Source organism: Hemitrygon akajei, chromosome 1 (genome assembly GCF_048418815.1).
Source record: "Hemitrygon akajei chromosome 1, sHemAka1.3, whole genome shotgun sequence".
NCBI classification, from domain to species: Eukaryota; Metazoa; Chordata; class Chondrichthyes; order Myliobatiformes; family Dasyatidae; genus Hemitrygon; species Hemitrygon akajei.
This window is the reverse complement of record NC_133124.1, coordinates 191,854,877-191,879,057: the sequence shown is the minus strand read 5'-3', so window position 1 is coordinate 191,879,057 and position 24,181 is coordinate 191,854,877. Positions and strand designations below refer to the sequence as shown.

The 24,181-nt window shown below is 46.0% G+C and overlaps 1 protein-coding gene across 4 annotated transcripts in view; it reads right to left on the bottom strand.

Annotated features, from left to right (window-relative positions):
* Nucleotides 1-1,002: 1,002 nt before the first annotated feature.
* The window catches only part of tacc1 (transforming, acidic coiled-coil containing protein 1), a 214,003-nt gene continuing 190,824 nt past the window's right edge, over nucleotides 1,003-24,181 (bottom strand). For all 4 annotated transcript variants that reach the window (XM_073058043.1, XM_073058014.1, XM_073058023.1 and 1 more), the window contains 6 exons: nucleotides 22,100-22,176; nucleotides 13,824-13,867; nucleotides 7,518-7,678; nucleotides 6,589-6,695; nucleotides 6,032-6,152; nucleotides 1,003-2,303 (listed from right to left, as the gene is read on the bottom strand). In XM_073058043.1, the coding sequence (XP_072914144.1) occupies nucleotides 2,235-2,303; nucleotides 6,032-6,152; nucleotides 6,589-6,695; nucleotides 7,518-7,678; nucleotides 13,824-13,867; nucleotides 22,100-22,176 (579 nt within the window). In that variant the 3' untranslated portion in view covers nucleotides 1,003-2,234. The remainder of the gene's footprint in view (nucleotides 2,304-6,031; nucleotides 6,153-6,588; nucleotides 6,696-7,517; nucleotides 7,679-13,823; nucleotides 13,868-22,099; nucleotides 22,177-24,181) is intronic.

Genomic DNA, 24,181 nt, shown 5'->3' with positions numbered 1-24,181 from the left:
AGGTCTCCAGCTACAAATGAGCGAGGCTCAATGGTCTGGAGTGAGTGGTGCTGATAGAAAGGGGCTGCCAACAGGGGGCAGTGTGTGGGGGAGCCGGGAGTGTCGAATTTGGTAAATGTTTGCGAGTCGCACCCACTGTTATTCCTCACCTTCCACACCCTCGCCTGTGAGCCAGTGGGATTACCCACCCATCAAAATTCTATTTTAATATTTTTATTTCTATTTTAATATTCAATATTCTATTTTAACAGTTTTATTTCATTTAGAGATACAGAACGGTAACAGGCCCCGTTGGCCCAACGAGCCTGTGCTGCCCAATTATGGCCATGTGACCAACTAACCTACTAACCCGTCTATCTTTGGAAAATGGGGAATAAAATTGGAACACCTAGAGGAAACCCACGTGGTCGCAAGGGGAACATTCAAACTCCTTACAGACGTCAGTGGTAGGAGAACCTGGGTCGCTGGCGCTGGAAAGCATTATGCTAACCGTTACTCTACCATAACACACCCCCCAATATTCTTACTCTAGTTTATCCCAGAGGCCAAAGGCAGCTTTCTCCCTCTACTCAAATACCCCACCAGTGAGCTTCTAACCTACACTCAGGGCATGAAGGGATACGGTGGGGGGGGGGGGGGCGTGGAGGCAGGGGATTGGAGCTGAGAGGAAGAATAGGTCACTCATGATGGAATGGAAGGCCAGACTCGATGGGCCGAATGGCCTAATTCTGCTCTTATATCTTACAGTTTAAAACCGGACATGAGGTCATATCAAAGACAGATTTAGCAGAACAGGGACCAGCCACTTAATCCCCCCCCCGTCACCGTGCTTCTTCCACTGTACATGAACAACACATTTGACCTCCACACCATAGCCTTTTCTCGCTAATACCTTTGATTCCCAGCACTTCACAGCTAAATGGGGCAACAATTGGTGCTGAATTCACATCGGCAGGGATCTGAAGCGTCTGTCGCTTTGCAATGCAAGAATAAGACAGGTGGTTGTGGAACTGCTCAAGGTGAATCTCACCTTTCATTTTATTCAGGCAATGACAATGGAAAAAAATATATTAGTACATGGAATTAAAATCTTATAATATCTTTTCAGATTCTTAATTTGTAGTTACAACTTTAAAAATTTTTATATTGAACTATAACATATAAAAGACAAATATATCTGTATATAAAAATTATGCGGGTGAAGGTTCTCAATGGGTGAAGCAGCTGAAAGCGAGCAGGCAGAAGAGAAACCATTAAAAGTGGCAGGGCGGAGTGAGGTCCCTGCCAAGTCACGAGTAGGATGGACACAGTCAAATCACCAACACCCTATTTTGCACAGGCACTAACACAATGTCAAGAAAGAAAATACTGATGCAGGCACATTAAATCACCGACTTGCCATGCGTCAACTGCAGGGAAGGCAATGGTTGGATGCGGTAACGAGTGCTGTTGCCGGAATGGTTGGGCTTGTGAGTAAATGCTGGAGCCTCCACTAAGAACGCAAGCCTCTGCATTTCCTGTCCGTTTCAGGGCTTGATGCATCCGCTAATTAACATTAAATATACCGTGTTCAGTGTACAGTGAGTCTTGTGCGCTCAAATTAAGACCATACTGCTGGCACCTTGAAACCACAATGCTTATGATGTACCAAGTGAGGAATTGCTTCTACCTTCAGAAAAGCCATTCAAGTGTCAATGTGTGGCCACACCGCGAGCCTGTATCTTAAACCTCAGGCTCTCTAAACCCTGAGAATCAAAATGGTGAGAAGCCCGGTGTTAAGCAAGTGCCTTCACCTAACTGACAGAAAGTGTTTTGCAATGCATCCACACTCCCTTGCTCTTCAGAGCTCAGCTATTCTATAACCTGGATCTGAAATGCCTCATCAGTGATTGTACACGCGTACTGGATGGCACCTTTAAGGAGATGATCTCATCGGGCTGCGAGGAAAATTGGAAGATGGCGCTGGCAGAGCAAATTACACTTCAGAGAAATTGGGTGCCTGCCACCTTGGGAAGGTTCTGATAATCTCTTTTGCTTGTGTAGTCAACATTACACAAAGACGATCCAGCAGCCACATGTGCTCTGCGGACTATTGGGCGTTGCTAGTTTAAGGGTCAGATGCATGGTTGTTGGGTTCTGGTTCTAAAGTAAGGCAGCGTGCTCGAGGAAGGAAGGTCTGGAAGAAGCTGCGTCCGTGTCATGCACAGGATCCAGTGTATTGGGAAGACCAGGCTTCAGTCCGTTCTCCCCAGCTTGGCAATCAGCTCATCACAGATCTTGGTCAGCTCTTCAATCTCTTGGTTCTGCGAAAGAGAAAGAAAAATGAAACCGGTAAGTGAAGATGGTGAAACTGCAAATGCCGGAAATCGGAAATAAAAGCAGAAATTGCTGCCTACATCCTGAGGTTAGGAAAGCAAAACTGGATTAACGTGTCAGATTGAGGAGTCTCCAACCAATCCTTCACTGGTGGATTTTGGACATGAAATGTTAACAGCTTCTCCCTTCATGGTCTCGGTCTGCCTTGCCGAGTGTTTTCAGCCTTTTCTGTTGTTACCAACTTGGCACACAACAATCTACATTTAAGTACAAACATACACTGGAGTTACTCATCTAGGCTGCTCTAGTAGCACCTTCCAAATCTGTAATCTTTATTACCAAGGATATCAAGGGGAGCAGGGCACAGGGAAACACTGAAGTAACACCACCTGCAGGTACCCCTCCAATCCGCCCAACCTGAATTCAAAAGTTCATTTATTATCAAAGTATGTATACTGTATACAACTCTGAGATTTGTCTTCTCCAGATAGCCATGAAACAACAAAAATGCACAGAAATCATTCAAAGATAAACAGCAAGCCCAACCCCCCCCACACAATAAAGGAATGGCAACGTGATCATCAACCCCTAAACCCCTCTCCTCCCACCCCCGCCAAATCGCAACAAGGGCATCAGCCCCCTAATCCTACTCCCCCCACAAGGAATGCAACAAGAACCCCCCCCCCCAAACCTCCTTCCCCTGCACAAAAAAAAACAAGAACAGGCGAAGCACGGAATATAAAAGCCGCAGGACCGAAGAAGTCCACAGTCCATAGTGCAATCCACAGATGCAGAACCTCGGTAACAGCCTCTAACGTCATCAAAAGAGAGACCATGAACGCAGAGGCCTACGCTCCGGGCACAGCGAGCTGCCACCTAGGCTCCTTCTCCAGCAGAGGCATCCCATCAGTGATCAAACGACAGGCAGTCAGCACTGAGCCCTTGCTCGTCTTCCGCGTTCGTCTCAATGTTTCAATCTTCGATAAGGAGGGCAATGGTGATTTGGAAATAGATATTCATCCGTTCATTGTCGCTAAGTCAAAATCCGAGAAGGGCTGCTGTGGTTCGAGAAGGCAGCTCACTCCCCCACCATCTTTAAGTAAAGGACAATAACTGCTGGCCTTGTCAGCAATGCTCACATCCCGAAAATAAATTAAAACAATGGACTTTCTCATAGATCAATTAGGCAGGAACAAGAGTCATTCATGGAGCCCGCTAAGGAGATATCAGGGCAGATCACCAGAAACTTGGTCAAAGAGCCAGCAGAAGTAGAGAAAATAGCTCGAGGGAATTCCAGAGCACAGTTATCAAGTGAAGGGTTAAGTCTAGGTAAGAGCAGGAGGCCAAAACTGGAGAAATGCAGAGATTTGGAGCGATACAAGTCTGGAAGAGATTCCACAACTAGGGAGAAAAGTGGGTGTGGACAGTGGAGTCATAATGAGGGGAAAGGGTGTGGAGATCAGGTGTAGGGAGATTCAAAATTAAAGATGAGAAGTTTAAAGTAGAATAACCACTAATATTCTGAGTCTATCTTTATAGGCCAAGGTTCCATTGACAATAGGACCATAAAGACATTAGACCATTCAGCCCATTGAGTCTACTCTACCATTCAATCATGGTTGCATGGTTGAATGGCCATCGAATCATTCAACACTGAATGTTCTCAGGCACCGAACGCTATCCAGTTATGTTTCAATATTATAAAAGTAAGTGGTGTGCCCGACAGAATCCATGGAATGGTAGGTATTTAGCCCAGCAGACATTTAACTGCTTCCTTAGTCTGTGCAGGTAGACAGACGACAGTCATATGCCTTGCCATTCCCAGGCGAGCGAGCACGTTCCCGATCCCGTGAACAGCCCAACATCATTTAGCCACACCTGTCAATCAGCCTTCAAACTGACGATGACTTTGGGTGGAGAGGGTAAATGAAACAGTAACAATCCTTAAACACACTCCCGCCTCCACGACATTCTGATGTAGGGTGTGCTGACAACTCCCTTTCCTCCAGAGGACGCTCGACCCACTGAGGTCCTCCAGCAGACAGACTGTCGCTCCAGATTCCAGCATCTGTCTCCCTACATCATGCACCCAAGCAGTTGAGAGTACGATCATAACTTCTTGTCAAGCTTTTCGTCTTGAACTTGAGATGACTTGGGTCAATTCAGAGTTCAGCGGGGAGTCATGCACATTGCTGTGGTTTACAGTCACATTCAAGCCAGGGAAACAGATTTCTTTCCCTGAAAGCTATCACAGGATAATATTTACAACATTCCAATAGTTCCGAGGTCACCGCCACCTCCCCTCGCCTTTAATTCCGCTTTTTTTTTTGAATTCCCCAGCTTCAGCGATGAGATCTGATGTTTCCAAACTCAGTAAGTTAACCACTTTGTTACCACAGTTACCACTCACTGAGAGACGGGTACAATTTCCCTCTCCCTGGGCGGAGATCCAGCAATAGCACACACCTCACTGAGAAGTGACTGGTACAAGCTACAGAGGATGAAACCAGATCCTTTAGGCTTCCATACCTCCTGTCTGTACTGAGGCCTGAAGCCCCACCCCAACCAGGTTCAAGAGTACAACCACCAGATCTTTCAACTGGCCCACATAATGGTACCCTGTCTCAGTAAATGGAACACTATGGACCTTGGTGCACTCGCTTTTCTTTTCACTGGAATCTTGGCTTGCACATTCTTTTGTTCTCTACACTCTTTTGTATAACTTATTTATAAGCTTGGGACACCACAATGCTGTTACAGCTCGGGGCACTGGAGTTCCGAGTTCAATTCTGGCGCCCTCGGCAAGCAGGTTTGTACGCTCCTTCCCATGTGCACGTGTTTCCTCCAGGTGCTCGATTTCTTCTCACAGTCCAAAGATGGATTGGTAATAGGTCAATTGGTCAGTGTAAATTGGCCTGTGATTAGGATAGGGTTAAACCGGTGTGTCACAGGGCAGAGCAGCTGAAAGGGCCGGAAAGGCCAGTTCCAGCTGTGTCTCTACATAAATAAAAAAGCAATTTATGTTCTCTGTTGCCTCCGATGCTGTTTTTCACCTACTTGTGCCTCACTGTACTTGAGCACATGACAACAGACTCACCACAGCTGGAACCCGTGGCCAACCCAAGACCAACAATGCGCGACTCTTTCCGCCCCTGATCTTATGCAGACCTTGGCTCAGATGAGATTGGGTGTCCTGGCTCTTCACTCAACCCACACCCTGAAAAAAGCAGGCAGTGCTTCCTGTCCTCGCACCTCACATCCCACACTACCAAGTCATGGTGTGTTTTATTAGAAAAGCTCGGTCAGGCTCAACCCAACCACAGCAATAAATACATTGATCTCAGATAGGCTAGAAAGCTCAAAACACCCAGCAGGCCAGGCAGCATCTGTGCAGAGAGGAATCAGAATTCATGTTTCATGCTGAAGACTGTCAAAACACAATGTGGTTAAGAATAAACTACCAAGTACTGCTCCAGGTCAAATCACTGTGACCTGGATCAAGTGCAGAGCTGGAACAACAGGGAACAGCTCAGACTCCAGTGCTCTCGCTGGCCGGATCAGGTCCAACTAGCATTTGGGAGGTGATCCAGGCTCCTGCTCTTGACGCTGCGTGCTGGAATTCTGTCTCCAGGTGCAGTACGACAGCAACAAATAACGTGTTGGAGGAACTCGGCGGGGTTGAGGGGGAAGAAAGGTACGTCACTACTCAAATTACCTTCTGCTGAATCGTCCTCTCCATGGAATCCACTTTCATCTGCTCCTTCCGAAGGCTGGCTTGCATGGCCACTCCCTCTGCGTGAGCCTTGGCACGCACCTGCGCAATCTCCTCGTTGGCCCTGCGTGGGTGAAGGAAGGGGAATGAATGTCTATCTGTCACACGGAAGGGGTGGGGGTGGAAGCAGGAGGGAATGCTGTACACACGCACTCGGAAGCAGCCAATCCGAGCAAGGCAGAGTTGACCACGGTTTGGAAAACGGAGATTCGTGTAGAGGGGCATCTGGGTCAGCATGGACAAGTCTATGAAGTCACCCTGGGGGGCCTGTTTCCCTGCTGTATGACCCTAAGACTATTTTATCTTTCATACATTTGGGATATTCCTACCTGCAAGGAGCCTTCCTCCTTATTGGCCTTTGGCCTGCTCCGTGGATTTAGCCTTCAAGCTTTCTTGCTCCAATAAAGAGCAAAGTAAATAACAGCCACGGTGATCACTGATTCCATCACTACAGTCTTCGACCAACTTGTTATATATATAAGCCATCAACGGGTACTCACTTGTCTAGCTTCTCTTCAGCGTGGAGTTTGAGGGCTTGATACCGTTGCTCCTCCTGTTTCACCCTTGCTAAGTAATCCTGAGCACATTTCTTCAACACTTCTTCATTCTTTGGGGCACAAACAGAAAACAAGCCACTTTTATTTTCAATCATGAATGGAAATTGGTCATTACGCTCAAGAACCACGGCCTTTACTCCCTGTCATTAGGTCCCCTTGAGAAGGCACCTCCTTTGTAATAAGGGGCTTGCCTGGGCCATTTTGGAGGGCAAGTTTCATGCCAACTCCAGGGGGCTGGATCTGGGATCTGACATGGTCCAGACCAGATATGGCACCATGGTAACGAAGTGGTTAGTGTGACGCTGATATAGCTCCTGAGTTCAGAGTTCAATTCCGGCACTGTTCTGTAAGGAGTCTGTATGTCCTCACCGTGGTATGCATGGGTTGTCCCCAGGTTCCTCCCACAGTCCAAAGACATTAGGTGGTTGACAATGACCAACTAACCGGCTAGGTTAATTGATCATTGCAAATTGTCCCGTGTTTAGGTTAGGGTTAATCAGCTTTAATCAGAGGTTGCTAGGGCGGGGCTTTGCTCGAATGTTTGGAAGTGCCTACTCCATTCCTCTCTTGCTAAGTAATAAATAGATAGAAATGGCAGGCACACTCCACGAAAGGACATTAGTGAATCAAATGGGTTTTTAATGGCAATCAAACATTTTCATGAACATTGAAACTGACTCCTCCTTATTGTGAGAATAACGCTATTTAGGTTCCACAGTAGTCATGATGGATTTGAGTCATGAGTCAGGTCACCAGTCCTCTAACTAAACCTATATGGCATTGGAGTTGGGGAACAAAGGGGCAAAGGGTTGGAATACTTCCGTCAGTGCTGCTGTAGGACTTCTAATTATCAATGTGCTCAAGAGGGTTACCTTCTTGAATCCTTCCAGAACACCTTTCATGTTCTCGTATCTCCGGAAGAGGTCGGATAAGGACCTCTCCACCGAGTTGAGATCTGCCAGCGCCTGGTCCTTCTCCGCGATCAGCTGGTGCATGGACGTCTGGGAGGCCATTTTGTTCTTCTGCTCATCATCTGTTAGCGAAAAGGGGCAAAGTCACCCCGAGTGGGTAGAACAACACGCGCGCCGCAAGTATTTAGCGCATAGGCTGTGACGGGGTTGCACTTCAGGCTCCGGGTGAGTGGAACAGGTAGTAAACTCTGAGGGAACTCAGCAGGCCAGGCGGCCAACAGTCCACTTCTCTCCACAATGCTGCCTGACCCACTGAGTTCCTCCACCACTTTGTGCATTGCTCCAGATTACAGAATCTGCAGTCCCCTGTATCGCCACAGAACAGCACACAACACAGGAACAGGCCTTCGACCCACAATGTCTTTGCTGACTTATGATGCCAATTTAAACTACACATCGGCCCACATACGGTCAGTATCCCCCCATTCCCATTTGCTAATGCGCCTGACTAAATGCCTCCTCAGTGTCACACCTGTGAGATTTGAGCTTTGTTACGTTCCAGAGACTCCAGACAAATGGACTCAGCAGCACAAGATGTCTGAGAAGAGTCTAAACCGGAAACCTGTCCGTTGTCTCAGGTATGTACAAGTGGCTAGGTCATTATTCTGGAAGGGATCGCGAGCAATGGCCTAGGGGCACAGAAGTCAGAGCCACTGCCTCATCGCTCCAGTGACCTGGATTTGATCCCGACATCAGGGCTCTCTCTGGAGTTCGTACACTCCATTCTCTTCGCACACCGGAGATGTGTTGGGTTGGTGGGTTCATTAATCACTCTAAATTACCCCTTTATGGGGATTGGAGGGAAGGGGAATTTGATGGGTACATATTAGTTGCAGGTCCAAAGAAAGGGGGAAATTAATCTGGAGGGCCCATGACCTCCTCGGCATTGTTACGATACAAGATACGGTGATTTATTCCTGGGTTCTGGCCAATATTTAACCTCCATCAATGCCACAAGAGCTGGTGGTTTGGTTATTGCCAAGAATGGAAGCGTGCCGTTAATGCAATTTTTTTAAATTGTAGCTCATTGTGTACAACAGCATGCCTACATTTGACTGGTGCCTCTAATACATCGCCACATTTTCTTATTAATATTGGTTTTGATTCACAAATCCTGTTCCCAGGCAGGAAAGGTTCAATACTAGGGAGCACAGATGTAACCTGTGAGTTCAAAGTTTAAAGGAGGTCTGTGAGACAAATCTTTTTTTTTACGCACAGGGAGTGATAGGAGATGGAATGTGTTTCCAGGGGAGGTGGGTGGAAACAGATATCACAGCAACATTTAGACAGACAGGTGAACAGACAGGGAATGGAGGGGTACAGACCAGGTGCAGGCAAATGGGGTTGATTTCGACTGGCCTCATGGCCAGTATGGACACGTTGGGTGAAAGGGCCAGCTCCTGTGCTGTATGCTCCATGTTCAATGTTTAGTGCTCACTATTAATGAATTCCCTAAATAAACCCTCAAAATTAACTAATAACCTATTGATGAATATTATCAACCTGAAACATTGTGCCTCCTTCTCTCTTTACAGATGCCGTCTGACTAGCTGACTGTTTCCAACATTTTCCGATTTTGTTTCAGAATTTCAGCATCTGCAGTTTTTAAAAAACACATACAATGGGCTAGAACAGCTTTTCAATGTGATTAGCTAAATAGTTGCTGTAAAGTACCTCTAGTGTTAGAGGGAGAATCAGGGAAGTGTTAATGGCAGATGACACAGAATAGATGATACAGGAGTAATGCGATTGACCTGAGCATATACACGATGGGCCTAATGGCCTCAATGTCTCACAATAAAATGAAATAAGAGTGTAGCCAGTGTAATTGTTGAAGATTTTCAGGGAAATGTGTTCCAAAAGTACCAGAGAAGTAATGTAGAAAGTGGAAAGGAAGACAGGAACCAGAGCAGTTATACATAACGTAGAATAATTCTGACACAGGAGGCAGATCACACCAAGCCACAGGACATGGAAACAGCCCCTTTGGATCATGGTGCTCACATTGGACCCATAACTCTTAAAACCATCCTATCTATGTACCTGTACATATATATTTTGGATGTTGCCGTTGGAGCTGCCTCAACCACTTCCCTTGGCACATTGTTCCATATCTGAGTGAAGACGTTGCCTTTTAAATCTTTGACCTCTCACCTTAAACCTGAGACTCTAGTTTCTAGAGCTCTTCCCTGGGAAAAAAAAGGCTACGTGCGTTCACTCTATCTATAAGCCCCATGATTTGTATGCAACTCTCCTGCACTCCAAGCAATAAAGCCTAAGCTTGGCCAGCTTCTCCTGATAATCAGACCCTTGAGTCCCTGCATCATCCTCGTTAAATCTTCTCTGCACTCTTTTCTAATTTAATGATGTCTTTTCTATAACAGAGTAACTAAGGCTATCACAATAATCCAAGCAAGGTCTCGCCAACATCTTGCGCAATGTATCCTTTCAAGAGCACAGCCATGTAACTACAGAAATTAATTGAGAGCTTTGGTTAAGTTTTACTGAAATCCTGTCCTTAATTCCATAATTGCTCCTTGTATCTTCCACAGAACCTGCAGAACTGTGCAAAAATCTTAGGCACATGTTTAAAACTATGATGCCTAAGACATTTGCAGAGTACTGTAGTAATTTTATGTACTGCTGCCAGAAAACACAAAAAAAAACAAATTTCATGACATATGTGAGTGATGATAAACCTGATTCTGATCTGGGCCTCTATTACGGACTGGGAATGGGAAGGGGGCAGGGAGAGGGGAATCATGGTTGGGAAAAGGGAAGGGAGAGGGGAGGGAGCAGGAAGCACAAGAGACATTCTGTAATGATCACTAAGACAATTGTTTGGAATCAAATGACCTTGCCCGGTGTCTCAGGGCTGGGCTACTCCACACCCCCCCCCCCCCCCGCCCAGCCCTGGCATTCCTTTGCTACCTGTCCCACACCCCTCCTGTGGCATTCCACCCTCATCATTCCCAACATGCCTTGCTCCTGCCAGATTTTCAAGCTCACTCTCTGCTCCACATTGGCAAATACCGTAGAATGCGGAAGTCTTAGGCCCCCGAGCTTTATGTACGTGCCTAAGACATTTGCACAGGACTGTACTTCTGGAACGTGGTGATCATGGGAAGCTGTAGGTAAGTGTAGATGCAGTCCTGTTCCCTGAACACACACAGTAATCCTAAGCTCAGTGCCTGAATAAAACTGCCCTGTTCTATGTGCACACGCCATCACTTGCTTAACCTATCAAGATGAGTTCATGCACTTTATAACAATAAACTACTATCATAGAAATGCAGAAGGCAAGATCCCAGAAATGGCAATGAGACAAAAATAAGATAACTTATATTTTGTGACGACCTTTAGCAATAAACATTAGCCCTGATACCAGTCAAGGCACACGTTTTTCTCAGTGTAGGGGAACTAAAAGTTGGGAGGGCAGGGTTTTCGGGAAAAAGATGTAAAAGAGGCCTCAGGGCAACGTCACACTGAGGGCGGTGTGTCAATAGAATGAGCTGCAGGAGGAAGTGATTGAGATTAGAACAATAATACCATTTAAAGGATGACGGGAGGGATTTTGAGGGATATGTACCAAACACTTCAATCATTGCTCGCTTGCTGTGCACAATGGCTAGTATGGACCAGTTGAGCCAAATGACCTGTTTGCACTCTGTATTGCTCTATGACTCCAATCTCTATGAGGGGGAATTGCCTTGCTATTCTTTGAAACAAAACCACAGGTTCCTCTGCTGGTGCCTTTGTAATACTTCCTTCTTTTAGGCATTGCTCAGGCCATGAAGTATTGTAAGCAGTTTTGGGTCCCTTATCTAAGATAGAATGTGTTGGCATCAGAGAGGTTCCAGAGGAGGTTCACAAAAGTGATCCCAGGAATGAAGGGGTTAACATACAAAGAGAATTTGAGGGCTCTGGGTCTGTACTCATGGAGTTTAGAAGAACGAGGGCTGACGTCATTGAAATCTATCAAATATGGAAAAGCCTAGACAGAGCGAATGTGATGAGGATGTTTCCAACAGTGGGGGAATCTGGGGCCTGAGGAAACAACCTCAGCAAAAAAAAATGTCCCTTTAGAACAGAAATTTAGAGGAATTTGGAGGAATTTCTTTAGCCAGAGGATGATGAATCTGTGGAATTCATTGCCACAGATGGTTGTGGAGACCAAGACACTGGGCATATTTAGGTTCTTGATTAGTCAGGGTGTCAAGGGTTTGGGCAAAAGGTAGGAGAACAGTTGTGATGGAATATAAATCAGTCCTGATGTAATAGTGGTGCAGACTTGATGGGCTGGAAGGCCTAATTCTGCTCATATGTCTATAGTCTGACTCCCTCAGCAGTGCAGGGAAGCTTAGTCTTCTGTGCTCAACTCTCTGGAACCACAAATTGACGATTCAGAGCTGAGGATCCATCTTACTGAGCTGAACTGACACATGGATCACCAGGACAAACACACAACCCCAGATGACAATTAACAGCATCCATTAGAGGGAATTTAAAAGAAAGGGTTTTTTAGTTTGAAGTCAAGTAGTCTTAATCTAGAATTACCAACAGTGGGTTAATTTGCTCTTGTGCCTTGGTCAAACATTTTGCTTTGACACGTAATTATTCCACTGTGTTTCCATCAAATCTTGCAGAAAACCCAAATGTTCAGCTTGTCGCAGAGCTCTCAGCCGTCTCTGTTTAGACTGTACCTCCGAGGAGATGTGGAAGCCACAGGTCAGCATTTATTGCCTATCCCTTCCTCCCCGTGAACAGACTGATTTGCTGCCTCACTAGAAAAAGTCATTGAGAGTCAACCATATTGGTGGGTCTGAAATCACACCAAGGCCAAAATCGGGTAGGGAGTGAAGATCCCCTCCTCTTGAGGATGTCAGTGGGTTTCTCCAACAACACATACAAAATGCTTGTGGAAAGCAGCAGGCCAGGCAGCATCTATAGGAAGAAGTACAGTTGACGATTCTGGCCGAGACCCTTCATCAGGACTAACTGAAAGAAGAGATAGTAAGAGATTTGAAAGTGGGAGGGGAAGAGGGAGATCCAAAATGATAGGAGGAGGGGGAGGGATGAAGCTAAGAGCTGGGAAGTTGTTTGACAAAAGGGATGCACAGCTGGAGAAGGGGGCTGGATCATAGGACGGGAGGCCTAGGGAAAAAGAAAGAGGGAGAAGAGCACCAGAGGAAGATGGAGAACAGGCAAGGAGTGATTGTGAGAGGGACCGTGAGAGAAAAAAGAGAGAAAAGAGAAAAGAAGGGAATGAATGAATGAATCAATCAATAAATAAATAAGGGATGGTGTAAGAAGGGGTTATGACTATCCATGGCCTCCTCTACTGTCAAGATGAAGCCACACTCAGGTTGGAGGAACAACACCTTATATTCCGTCTAGGTAGCCTCCAACCTGATGGCATGAACATTGATTTCTCTAACTTCCGTTAATGCCCCTCTCCCCTTCTTACCCCATCCCTTATTTATTCCCCCCTTTTTTTCTCTCTCTGCCCCTCTCACAATCACTCCTTGCCTGCTCTCCATCTCCCTCTGGTGCTCCCCTCCCCCTTTCTTTCTCCCTAGGCCTCCCATCCCAAGATCCTCTCCCTCTCCAGCTCTGTATCCCTCTTGCCAATCAACTTTCCAGTACTTAGCTTCATCCCTCCCCCCTCCTGTCTTCTCCTATCATTTCGGATCTCCCCCTCCCCCTTTCAAAACTGTTACTATCTCTTCTTTCAGTTAGTCCTGACAAAGGGTCTCGGTCCAAAACGTCAACTGTACTACTTCCTATAGATGCTGCCTGGCCTGCTGCGTTCCAACAGCATTTTGTGTGTGTTGCTTGAATTCCCAGCATCTGCAGATTTCCTCGTGTTTGCGTTCTCCAATAATACAACAGTTTTGCGGTCATTGCTATAATATATCGGGCTTAATCTGGAAGTTGACATCCTTCAGCGACCATACCCATGGTTAAATGTTGACCATTGACCATTGCATTGTTGGAGAATTCCACCTGATCTAAGATATAATGTGTTGGCATTGGAAAGAGTGGGGTTCAATTTCATCCCAGAGTATGTCCCATTTGCACCCTCAGCACAGCCCCCACTGGTGCCCCTCCCTTCCCACTGAGACCTTGTGCACTCACTGCTCTCAGAAACAGAAACGTCACGGCAGACAGTGGCATTGCTTAATGCTACTTCAGCAGAACACTTACCTATCATCTGAGCAATGGTCTTCTCATACTCGGCAACAATTTTCCTGCAAGATGAAGCAAACTGTCAGTTAATAGATTACACAGCGAGGAAGACCCACGCATGGACACAGAAGAGTGAACGTTCATTCTAGGACCACTACTTTTGTCACATCCATGCAAAGATTTATGCATTTATTTATTTATAGATACAACACGGTAACAAGCCCCGCCGGCCCAATGAGCCCACACTGATGAATTATACCCATGTGACCAACCAGATCTCCAACCCATTCATCTTTGGACTGTGGGAGGAAACTCATGGGGAGAAGGTGTAAACTTCTTACAGAATGCCTGTATATAATTCCAGCCGAACAGTGCTGTTGACTGCAAAGTGAGGGATTCTCTGCAGGTGCAGGGCAGGGAAGAACTCACATCAAAATCTGATCCCTACAGACGGTGGCAGGAATTGAACCCCGTTGCCTAGTGCTAGAATAGCGTTACGCCGACTGCTATGCTACCGTGTCACCCCAATGATATGGTTTTCTACATGTTATTGTCAATATACAGTGTAATATATAATGTGTTGAGTTATTTCATCAAAACAACACTGGAGTCTATCTATTCATTGACAGGATGTCAGCATTGCTGGAGGGATCAGAATTTGATGTTGGTTCTTCCCTGCCCTGCATCTGTGGAGAATCTGCTGTGTCATAGTCAGTAACATTGTTCAGCTAGAATTACATGCCGGCAGAGGGAGTGAGATTTCCTTCTCTAAACAACATTAATGAATGTGAATTTCTAGGCTGAGGGGCAAAGTATCCAACAAGAACCGTGAGGTATTGATGCAGCTCTATACAACCCTGGTTGGAATATTGTGGTCAGTTCTGGTCGCCTCATTATAGGAAGGATGAGGAAGCTTTGGAGAGGGTGCAGAGGAGACTTACCGGGATGCTGCCTGAACTAGAAGACATATCGTATGAGGATAGGCTGAGTGAGCCAGGGCTTTTCTCTTTGAAGTGATGGAGGATAAGAGCCAACTTGATAGAGGTGTACAAGTTGAAAAGAGGCATAGATCGACTGGATAGCCAGAGACTTTTTCCCAGGGAAAAAATAGCTAGTACAAGGGGGCATAATTTTAAGATGATTAGGGAAAGTAAGGGGGTGGGGGGATGTCAGAGGTAGGTTTTTCTACACAGAGAGTGGTGGGTGCATGGAACACCCTGGAAGAAGTGGTGGTAGAGGCAGATACATTAGGGGCATATAAAACTCTTAGATAAACAAAATGGAGGGTTATGTAGGAAGGAAGTTAGATTGACCTTAAGTAGATTAAAAGGTCAGCACAACATCCAATGGGCCTGTACTGTGTTGTAGTTCTCTATTTTTTATGCATCAGATGGATTTTCAGGACAACCTCATGGTTTTGTGGTGACCAGTATGGGGCAAGAATTATTCTGTTCTTTTCTGTCCAGTTTAAAGCAACAGTGCAGGTCAATTACTTTTAAATACAATGCATTCCACTTGTGGCGTATCAGGACTGGTACATTTTGGCCCAATAAGTTGCTGCTCTAACGAGCCAAAATTTCATGGCAGTAGTTAAAAAGGTATTAAAAAAAAAGTCAAAATATCATTTCACTGAGTAACAAATTATGTATTTAAATGAAAAACAAATTAGAACACAAGCAATACTACCGCAGGTGCAGGCGAGTTTTTAAAACTGGAAAAGCCATTTGTTCTGGGGCAATTGCACCCCCCCTGACCTCAGAAGTCCAGGTCTAGAGGTATGAGTAGACGTCACCACATCGCCATTACACCTTCACAATTCCACCACTCACCTGTACACTAGGGGCAATGTCTTCTCCATGGATTGTCACCTTGTCGTGGTGGAGAAGCTTGTGTGGTCCTGAGATCCCGGGAGCGATGCCATCTGGAGCTGTGCTCCTGGTAGGGTCACCCATGGCGGTAAGGTCGAGGGTGAGGTCCCTGACAAAGAACAATCCAACCAAGACCTCAACGGTGGAACAGGCGGACGAAGTTACTTCGAACTCAACGGCTGTGAAGGCGGATGAAGGCTGCAACAAATCCATCAGCTCCAGTCATCGTGGTTTCCATGCCATTGGTACCACCAGTTGGTTGATTTGTGAAGTATTGTGTGCTTCTTGGGGTGCAACATCAAGTACACGTTAAACAAATAAACATCTTCGCTCTGTGGGCCTGATTGGACTCATAAGCCACTTGAGAGTCCATTAATAGATCAACGGAACGAAGACCGTCATCCTCGCCCTCGAGGGATAGACATGACGATGACGAGGAGGGGCGAAGTACAGCAGCCAGTTAACCCACCAAGTTGCAGGTGTCTGGGAGGAAACAGAGTACCCAAGGAAACCTCACAGGGTCACAGGGAGAACATGCAAACTCCGCGCAAGTGGCACAGGACATCCGGACTGAACCCAGGCGGCTGGCATGGCGAGCAGGCTGCCTCTGCCAGTTGAGGCTATGTGCCAACAGCCCGTGACGTCATGAGTGCACGTAGAAATGATCTCCCTCCTTCTCTCTCACTTCCCTACCCCCTCTCTGCAAATTCTTATTTAATAAAGCCCCTGGTTACTGCAACCTACTGTCCACCTTCGAGCATTTTAACCAACAGCATGATACATCAAAAGGTAAAGTTAGGTGCAGAGCAGCAAGCTCCTGATTTCTAGGCCAGGGGAGCACAGAGTGAAGCCCCCCAGTGAGGACAGACGGTGGGTTCAACACAAAAGCAAGTGCAGGCCACACCTGCAATCATTTTCCCTCACACTGGGTGGGGACAGTGACAAGGAAGACCAACTGTGGTGATGATACTGTCCAGGGGAGAGGGTTTAAGAGACCCAGGAACAGGCATTGCAACCCCTCTGTGCAGTTAATCCCCTGACAGCAGTACAGCAGGCCAAGATTGATGCTAGCCCACACCTCTTAATGGGAAACTACTGACAGATCAGAGTAGGTACTGCCATTCATGTTACAAGTGAATGAAACCTTGGACCTGTAGATGCGCAGACCGCAGCACCAGGGTGTGGTCATGGAGTGACCACAGGACGGCTTTCAGTCCGTGGACTGGACAATAACTTTCTCCCCAGCATCGAGGACATCTTCAAAAGGCGATGACTCAAAAAAAGTGGCATCCAACAATAAGGACCTCCATCTCCCGAGACATGCCCTCTTCTCCTTGCTACTATCAGGAGCCTGAAAACATACACTCAATGCTTCAGGAACAGCTTCTTCCCCTCCGCCATCTGACTTCTGAATGAATCCCTGTGCAACCGCTCTCTATTTTTTCCTCTGTTTTTGCACTTCTTATTTAATTTATTTTTAATATACTTCTTAGTTTTTATATTGTAATTTGTAGTTTTTATTACTCTGTGTTGCAACACACTGCTGCCTCAAAACAACAAATTTCACAACTTATGCCAGTGATATTAAACTTGATTCTGAATCTGAATGGTGCAATGTGGGAGAGGTATGGATCGCTCTGTGGCCTCGGTGGAAGAGGTCAGTGTGGGAGACGAATCCTGCACCCAGAGAGGGTTGGGAGCTAAGATGCCAGCGACCTCTCACTCAGCAGTGGGAGCAGACAATCCCTGGGGGCAGTGGGGGGGCAATGTGAGCAGAGTGTCTGGAAAAATTGCTGCAGCTCAGTCACGTGACACGAGCAGTCGGCTGATGTGCCCCAGACTGCTAGCTCAGTCAGTCCGATCACCAGTCAATCACTCGGCGTCCAGCACAGCCCACTGCTCACCAAGGCAAGGCCGGTCGAGTTGGTCGTCATATGCACAAGTACAGTGGGGGTGCAACTACACGAAAAGCTGGATTGCAGTTAAGATACGAGGAACAGCTTGGATCGAGCCCGTTAACAAAGCTCAGCCCGCACCCACAACATGTCAGCTCTGTACAGCAGGCTGGTCGATCTGACCCTGTACATCCAAGGCCACTAGTGAGGCAGGGGTGACTGGGTCCCATTGGTACGTTCTCATGTCCAGCCCAAACAGTTTGTGAAACCTCACTGCTGTCAATGGCTCAGGACCTCTCCAGTCATCAAAGACATTTGGAAAAGTGTTCAAATTACTTCACTGTCTGGAAATATACTTCTGCTTACAAAGAGAACGATAATTTTGGGACCTTCCCAGCCAATGGAAATGGCCAATAGACACTTTATGGAAAATATATTTTTCACTTTACTATTTCTTGCTAACTGTGTTGTACAAATGCCATCGAAGTGAAATGCTGACATTGCTTTAAAGAGAGAACTGCTGAGGAAAGTTGGCAAGCCCAGCACAAAGGGTGCCAAAACCCAACCTCGTGCTCGTCTCTGGACTCCAGTGCTTTCATGTGCAGATGTGGCGCTCTGGGATGAGCTGACCAGCTGCTTCCCAGAAGTCCCGAGGAATGGCACGGCAGCCCACTCGCCGCTCCAGCGAGCCGGGTTCGATCCTGACACCAGCCGCCGTCTGAGCGGGGCTTCCCCGTTCGCCCAGTGAGTTTCCCTCGGGTGCTCCAGTTTCCTGCCACATCCCAAAGATGTGGTTTGCTGACTAGTTTGTACCCTCGTGGGTTTGTGACTGGTAGAGCTCGAGGAGAGTGACGGGAATGTGGATAGAACTGAATAGCGCTAGTGCAGGGTTAGAATAAATAGGTGCTTTGTGCTCAGCATGGACTTAGTGGGCTGAAGGGACAGTTTGTTGTGGGATGGTAAATCTTATTATTTAGTGATATGGAACAGAGTAGGCCCTTCTGGTCTTTTGGGCCACATTGCCCCAGCAACCCCATAACCTCAATTAACCCTAACCTAATGATGGGACAATTTACAATGACCTCTTCACCTACCGGGCAGGTCTTTGGGCTGTGGGAGGAAACTGGAGCAGCTGGAGGAAACCCGGGGAGGAAATGCGGAGACTCCTTACGGAACGGCGCTGGAACTGAACTCCGAATCCCTCGAGCTGTAATGGCATGTCGCTAACCGCTACACTACCGCGGCAGTCAGGATATGCTCACTGCCATTTATCTCCAGCAGTGCCAAACCCTGGAGAAGCAACCTATCGTGACCTGGAATCCCATTCACCATTCAGTCAACAGAAGGTTTCAAATACTGTAAACCACAGGTCTTCACTCAACTTCACTCGGAGCTTCAGACCTTCCCTCCGCCTCCACACAAAGTCACTCACAAATAAAATAACTTCCCAGAACCGAGGCATAAAGACGAAAGTAAACAAAAGTCCTGTCTGTTGGGACAGTCTACAGCAAAAAAAAATCCCCAATCGCTTCAATCTGCAAACAAAACCTCAATACAGAAATAGTCTCAGGAACCCTGACTGACGTAGTCCTTATGATGTTGATGCTTCAAACATAAGCAAGAAGTATCATGTTTATATTTTAAGTTACTGAACAAGTATCAGCTCCTGGCATGTTTCTGCTTTACCCGTCGGGGAATGAGCTCAACTTCCTTTTTTTAATTTGGAAAGCTTTGAATAAAGGATTAGAATCACAGAACGATGATAGCATTGAAAAAGGACACTCAGCCTGTTAAAACATGGCTCTTCGGCCCATCGCACTTGTGCTATCAACCACCCAGTTACACCAATGGTATATTAATCCCAGTATTTTAAATTCACCTTTCATTCTTATCAAATGCCCCAGATTCCACCAATCACACACTCAGGGCATTTATATTTACTTTATTTAGTGAGATATAGGGCAGAATAGGCTCTTCGAGCTACACCACCCAGCAGTCCCCTGATTTAATCCGGGCCTAACCAGGAGACAATTTTAATGAGCTATTAACCTACCAATCGGTACATCTTTGGACTGTGGGAGAAAATCAGAGCATTTGGAGGAAATGTACGTAGTCACAGGAAAAACATACAAACTCCTTACAGGCAGTGGCAGGAATTAAACCTGGGTTATCTCACTAAAAATTAATCTACTGACTTGCTTGCCATTGAGATTTTAAGAGGAAAGCAGAGGGAAAACGTGCAGACTCCATGTCTCTGCTGGCTCCCAGTAGTGCAATGACGTGCTCCATTCCCACAGCCCTGCTCCTTATTCATTCACAACTCCTATTCATGATCTCAATGAATGGTTCTGGTACCACCCCCGCTACAAGTAGATTCTAACCAGACTCTGATTCTGGTGAAATAAATGGGAGAATGGTAAGTGATGCAACCACTCTGTGGGGAGCTGACATTCGCACGATGGGCCAAACGGTCTCTTCCAGTGCGTCCCAATATTAAAAGTATCCACACAAACGGAGACGTTGACGTCTGCACTCTCTCCCGGGAATCTAGATCCCAAGGGTCTTTTACCCTGTGAGCTGCTATTTCACATAATGTACACATAATATACAAAATGATCATTGGAGACCCAAGTCACCCCAACCACAAACTGTTCCAGCTGCTACCATCCGGAAGACGGTACCGCAGCATAAAAGCCAGGACCAACAGGCTCCGGGACAGCTTCTTCCACCAAGCTATCGGACTGATTAACTCACGCTGACTATGTTACATTGACTGTTCTATTTATTATAAATTACTGAGATTGCACATTGCACATATAGCTGGAGACGTAACGTAAAGATTTTTACTCCTCATGTATATGAAGGATGTAAGTAATAAAGTCAATTCAATTCAAGCGGTCCCTGTCCCTCAGCATGCCGCCTCCTCCACCAACACTGTCCATCCTCTGATTCAGCTAGGGTCAGGCCCACTGAAACCAGGCTCACACTGCGGTCTCTGCGAGTCACTAAAGAGTCATCTATCAACAGGGGTGGAGAACCTATGGCACGTGTGCCCAAGACGGCACTCAGCACCTTGCATGCATCACTGCCCCTCGATTCTTTAACACCCACCCATAATTGTCTTTTACAAAGACTAATTTCAAACAGGGTTTATAAAATGTTTTATGTGTTTCATTATTTTCATTAACTGTAAGACAAAAAATACATGGAAATAAGCACAGTACATCCTTTTTCCTTGAAGTCCACAATTATTGGTACTAATTCATTAATTCATCAGTACAGGAGTGACTGTGTAGCTAAGTACAGCTCTAACACCATATACAAGTTTGCTAACGACACCACTGCTGTGGGCTGTATCAAAGAGGGTGATGAATCAGCATACAGGAGGGAGATTTAAAACTTGGCTGAGTGGTGTAATAACAACAGCCTCCCACTCACTGTCAGTAAGACCAAGGAACTGATAGTAGACCTCAGGAGAGGGAAACCAGAGGTCCATGAGCCAGTAATCCACAGAGGATTGGAAGCAGAGAGGGTCATTAACTTTAAATTCCTGGGTGTTACTCTCTTGGAGGACCTCATATAAATATAATTGCAAAGAAAGCACAACAGCACCTCTATTTCCTCAGGAGTCTGCAGAGATTCGGCATTTCATCTAAAACCTTGTTAAAATTCTATAGATGTGTGGAGGAAAGTGTGCCGACTGTCTGCATTATGGCCAGGCATGGGAACACCAATACCTTTGAGCAGAAAATCCTACAAAATGTAGTGGACTTGGCTTAGTACATCACAAATAAAACCCTCCAACCATTGAGCACATCTGTATGAAAAGCATACATAGAAAAACAGCATCTGTCATCAAAGATGCAAACTACCCAGGCCATGCTCTTTTCTCACTGCTGTCATCAGGTAGAAGGTACAGGACCCTCAGAACTTGTAGCATGAGGTTCAAGAACAGTTACTACCCCTCAACCATCAGGCTCTTGAAAAAAATGGGCAAACTACATTCACTTATCCTTATATTAATGGATGCTATACTGTTATTTCATACTTGTAATTTATTGCTATTTTTTACATCTGCATTTGCACAGTTCGTTTACAATTTACAGTTCCTGATGTTTACAGTTACTGTTCTGTATGTTAGCTCTGTATGCCCGCAGATAATGAATCTCAGGGTCGGATATGGTGACATGTATGCACTCTGATAATAAATTTTACTTTCAACTTCATTAATCAATGATACTCTCTGTTCAATAAGTTTTGCCATCACTATTCAAGACTTCTTTTGCTACAACAGAGTGACATTTGTTCTCCAGCGTTCAAGTGCTAAGTGCAGATGGTGACGATATTAACACTAAACTCTGCTCGTGAAACTTAATACCTTCAAATTCAATGACGCCGCATTTCAGACTTTGCTAAACGGTGCACTTGGCCAAAGATGAATTTAATGCCTTTTAAACAAATTGTCAGGAAATCAAACCCCATAATACTGAAGCATCTCATCTCTATCAATTAGACTTTGACACTTGAATACCTCATTTCGATGACTTCTTGTTGACTGGCTTCGTACTTTTGTTTCCATTCCATTACTTCTTGCTCCTTGCCAATAATCTGAAAGATAGAGACACACATCATTGGAGACATGGTTTTTTTTCTGCCAATTTTTCTATCAGCTCTTCTACCAACACACAGGATGCATCCTCCCAACAGCAACCTGTCAAACCTCCTAAACTTTTGCTCCTAGTCCCAACATCACTGGTAATCAGCAAAATGGTTTATTATTGTCACACGTACAGAGGAACCATTCTGCATGCTTTCTCATACAAGAGAAAATCTGCATGTGTTGGAAATCCAAGCTAGCACACCCAAGATGCTGGGGGATCTTAGCGGGCCAGGCAGCATCTGTAGAGAAAGGTAAAAAGTCCATGTATCATGCTGTGAACCTTCATCAGGACTGGAGAGAAAAGGTGAGAAGTCAGAGTAAGCAGGTGGGGGTGGGGGGGGGGGGGGTCGTGGTGAACTAGATATACCTGTCTGACTGCTCCTGTGGCTCCTCCCACAGACCCCTGTATAAAGGCGACTGTGGTCTGCTGCTCTCCCTCATTTTCCCAGGATGTAGTGTTGTTCTTCCAGTCAATAAAAGCCGATATCTCACTTCCTAAGTCTCAGCGTGAGTTATTGATGGTGCATCAGGGGTGGAAGAAATACAAGGTAGTAGGTTATAGGAGAAAATGGGAGGGAGAGAGGGGTGAAGTAAAGAGCTGGGAAATCGGTTGGTGAAAGAGGTAAAGGGCTTGAGAAGGGGAAATCTGATTGGAGAGGACAGAAGGCCATGGAAGAAAGGGAAGTGGGAGGAGCACCAAAGGGAGGAGATAAGGTGAGAGAGGGAAGTGCTCCCTCTCTTTCTTCTGGTAAAGAACCCCCCCTCTGTTTCCCCATTCCCCATTCCCCTCTCTCACCACCTCTGGGGGTGGAGGGAGGCTTTCCGGGAGAGCTTTGGGTTCAGTGCAATGCAGTGCAGTGTTCAAAAGCCAAGGATCCTAGCAGGAGATGAGCCTTATTCCATCTGTGTGGACATTATCAGAAGACACTAGAGCTGAGGGAAATCTCAAACTGGGAGTGGAACTGTTGCCCTGGCCCACTGACAGAAGCACGACAGAAAATCTGAGAGTGGTTGAAACTTCCAGTTGTCTCTCTGGGCCAGAGATGTCAGTGGAGCATTTGCAGCTCTGCTCAGTAAGACTCCCCCTTTAAATACCTGGTCATGGGGCACCACAGAAATCGGCTTATCAGCCAAGTCAAGCAGGATCTGCTTCACAGTATGGGCACATTGCTCAGACACACAGCCCAGCCCAACTGACCTCAGAGACAAAGCCAGGCCTTGATGACGAATAGGCCTCAGGCAGCCTAGAACTGAGGCTGGATGTAAAACTGAAATCTGACCCCCACCACAGCAATCCACACGCCACCCACACATGAGGATTTACAAACTTTTTGCACTTGACAATCCAAACTCCTAGCCTGGCCCCAAACACTCATTGTCCCATTTTTGTACAATAGCCCGCTTATTTATATAAGCACTGGGATATTTATAATGAACCAGCAGACCTCCGCAGTCCCGGGGGCTTGCAAATTGTTTCAGAGCTCGCCACATTCAAAACTAAGCCCTACAGTCAGAGCACACCAGGCTGAGTCCTGACCAGGGCCTTTATCAGCCAGGCTGGCAGGTTTGAGGGGTGCGGGAGGTGGTGGTTAGGGGGAAGAAACTCATCTCTTGCCACAACCAAGGTGGCTTTGGAAGAGCTTTGAAATGTCTCTTACATTCTGAGGCTTTGGGAGACCACAACCTTAATTAAAAAGCAAAATGTTCTAAAAATAAATTTAATTTTAAACACCAATAAATTATTAAAGTAGGTTAAAGTAACTTTTAAATAAACCTCTTGTACTGTAAGACCGGCTCTTGGCCTCATAATTTATATCATTTTGCTCTTGTACTTTATCATTTACTTGTACCGCATATTTTCAGTAGATTTTACAATTTATTCTACATTCTGTCATTGTTTTATCTTATTCCAGCCCAGTGCACTGTGTAATGATCTGATATGTATACAACATA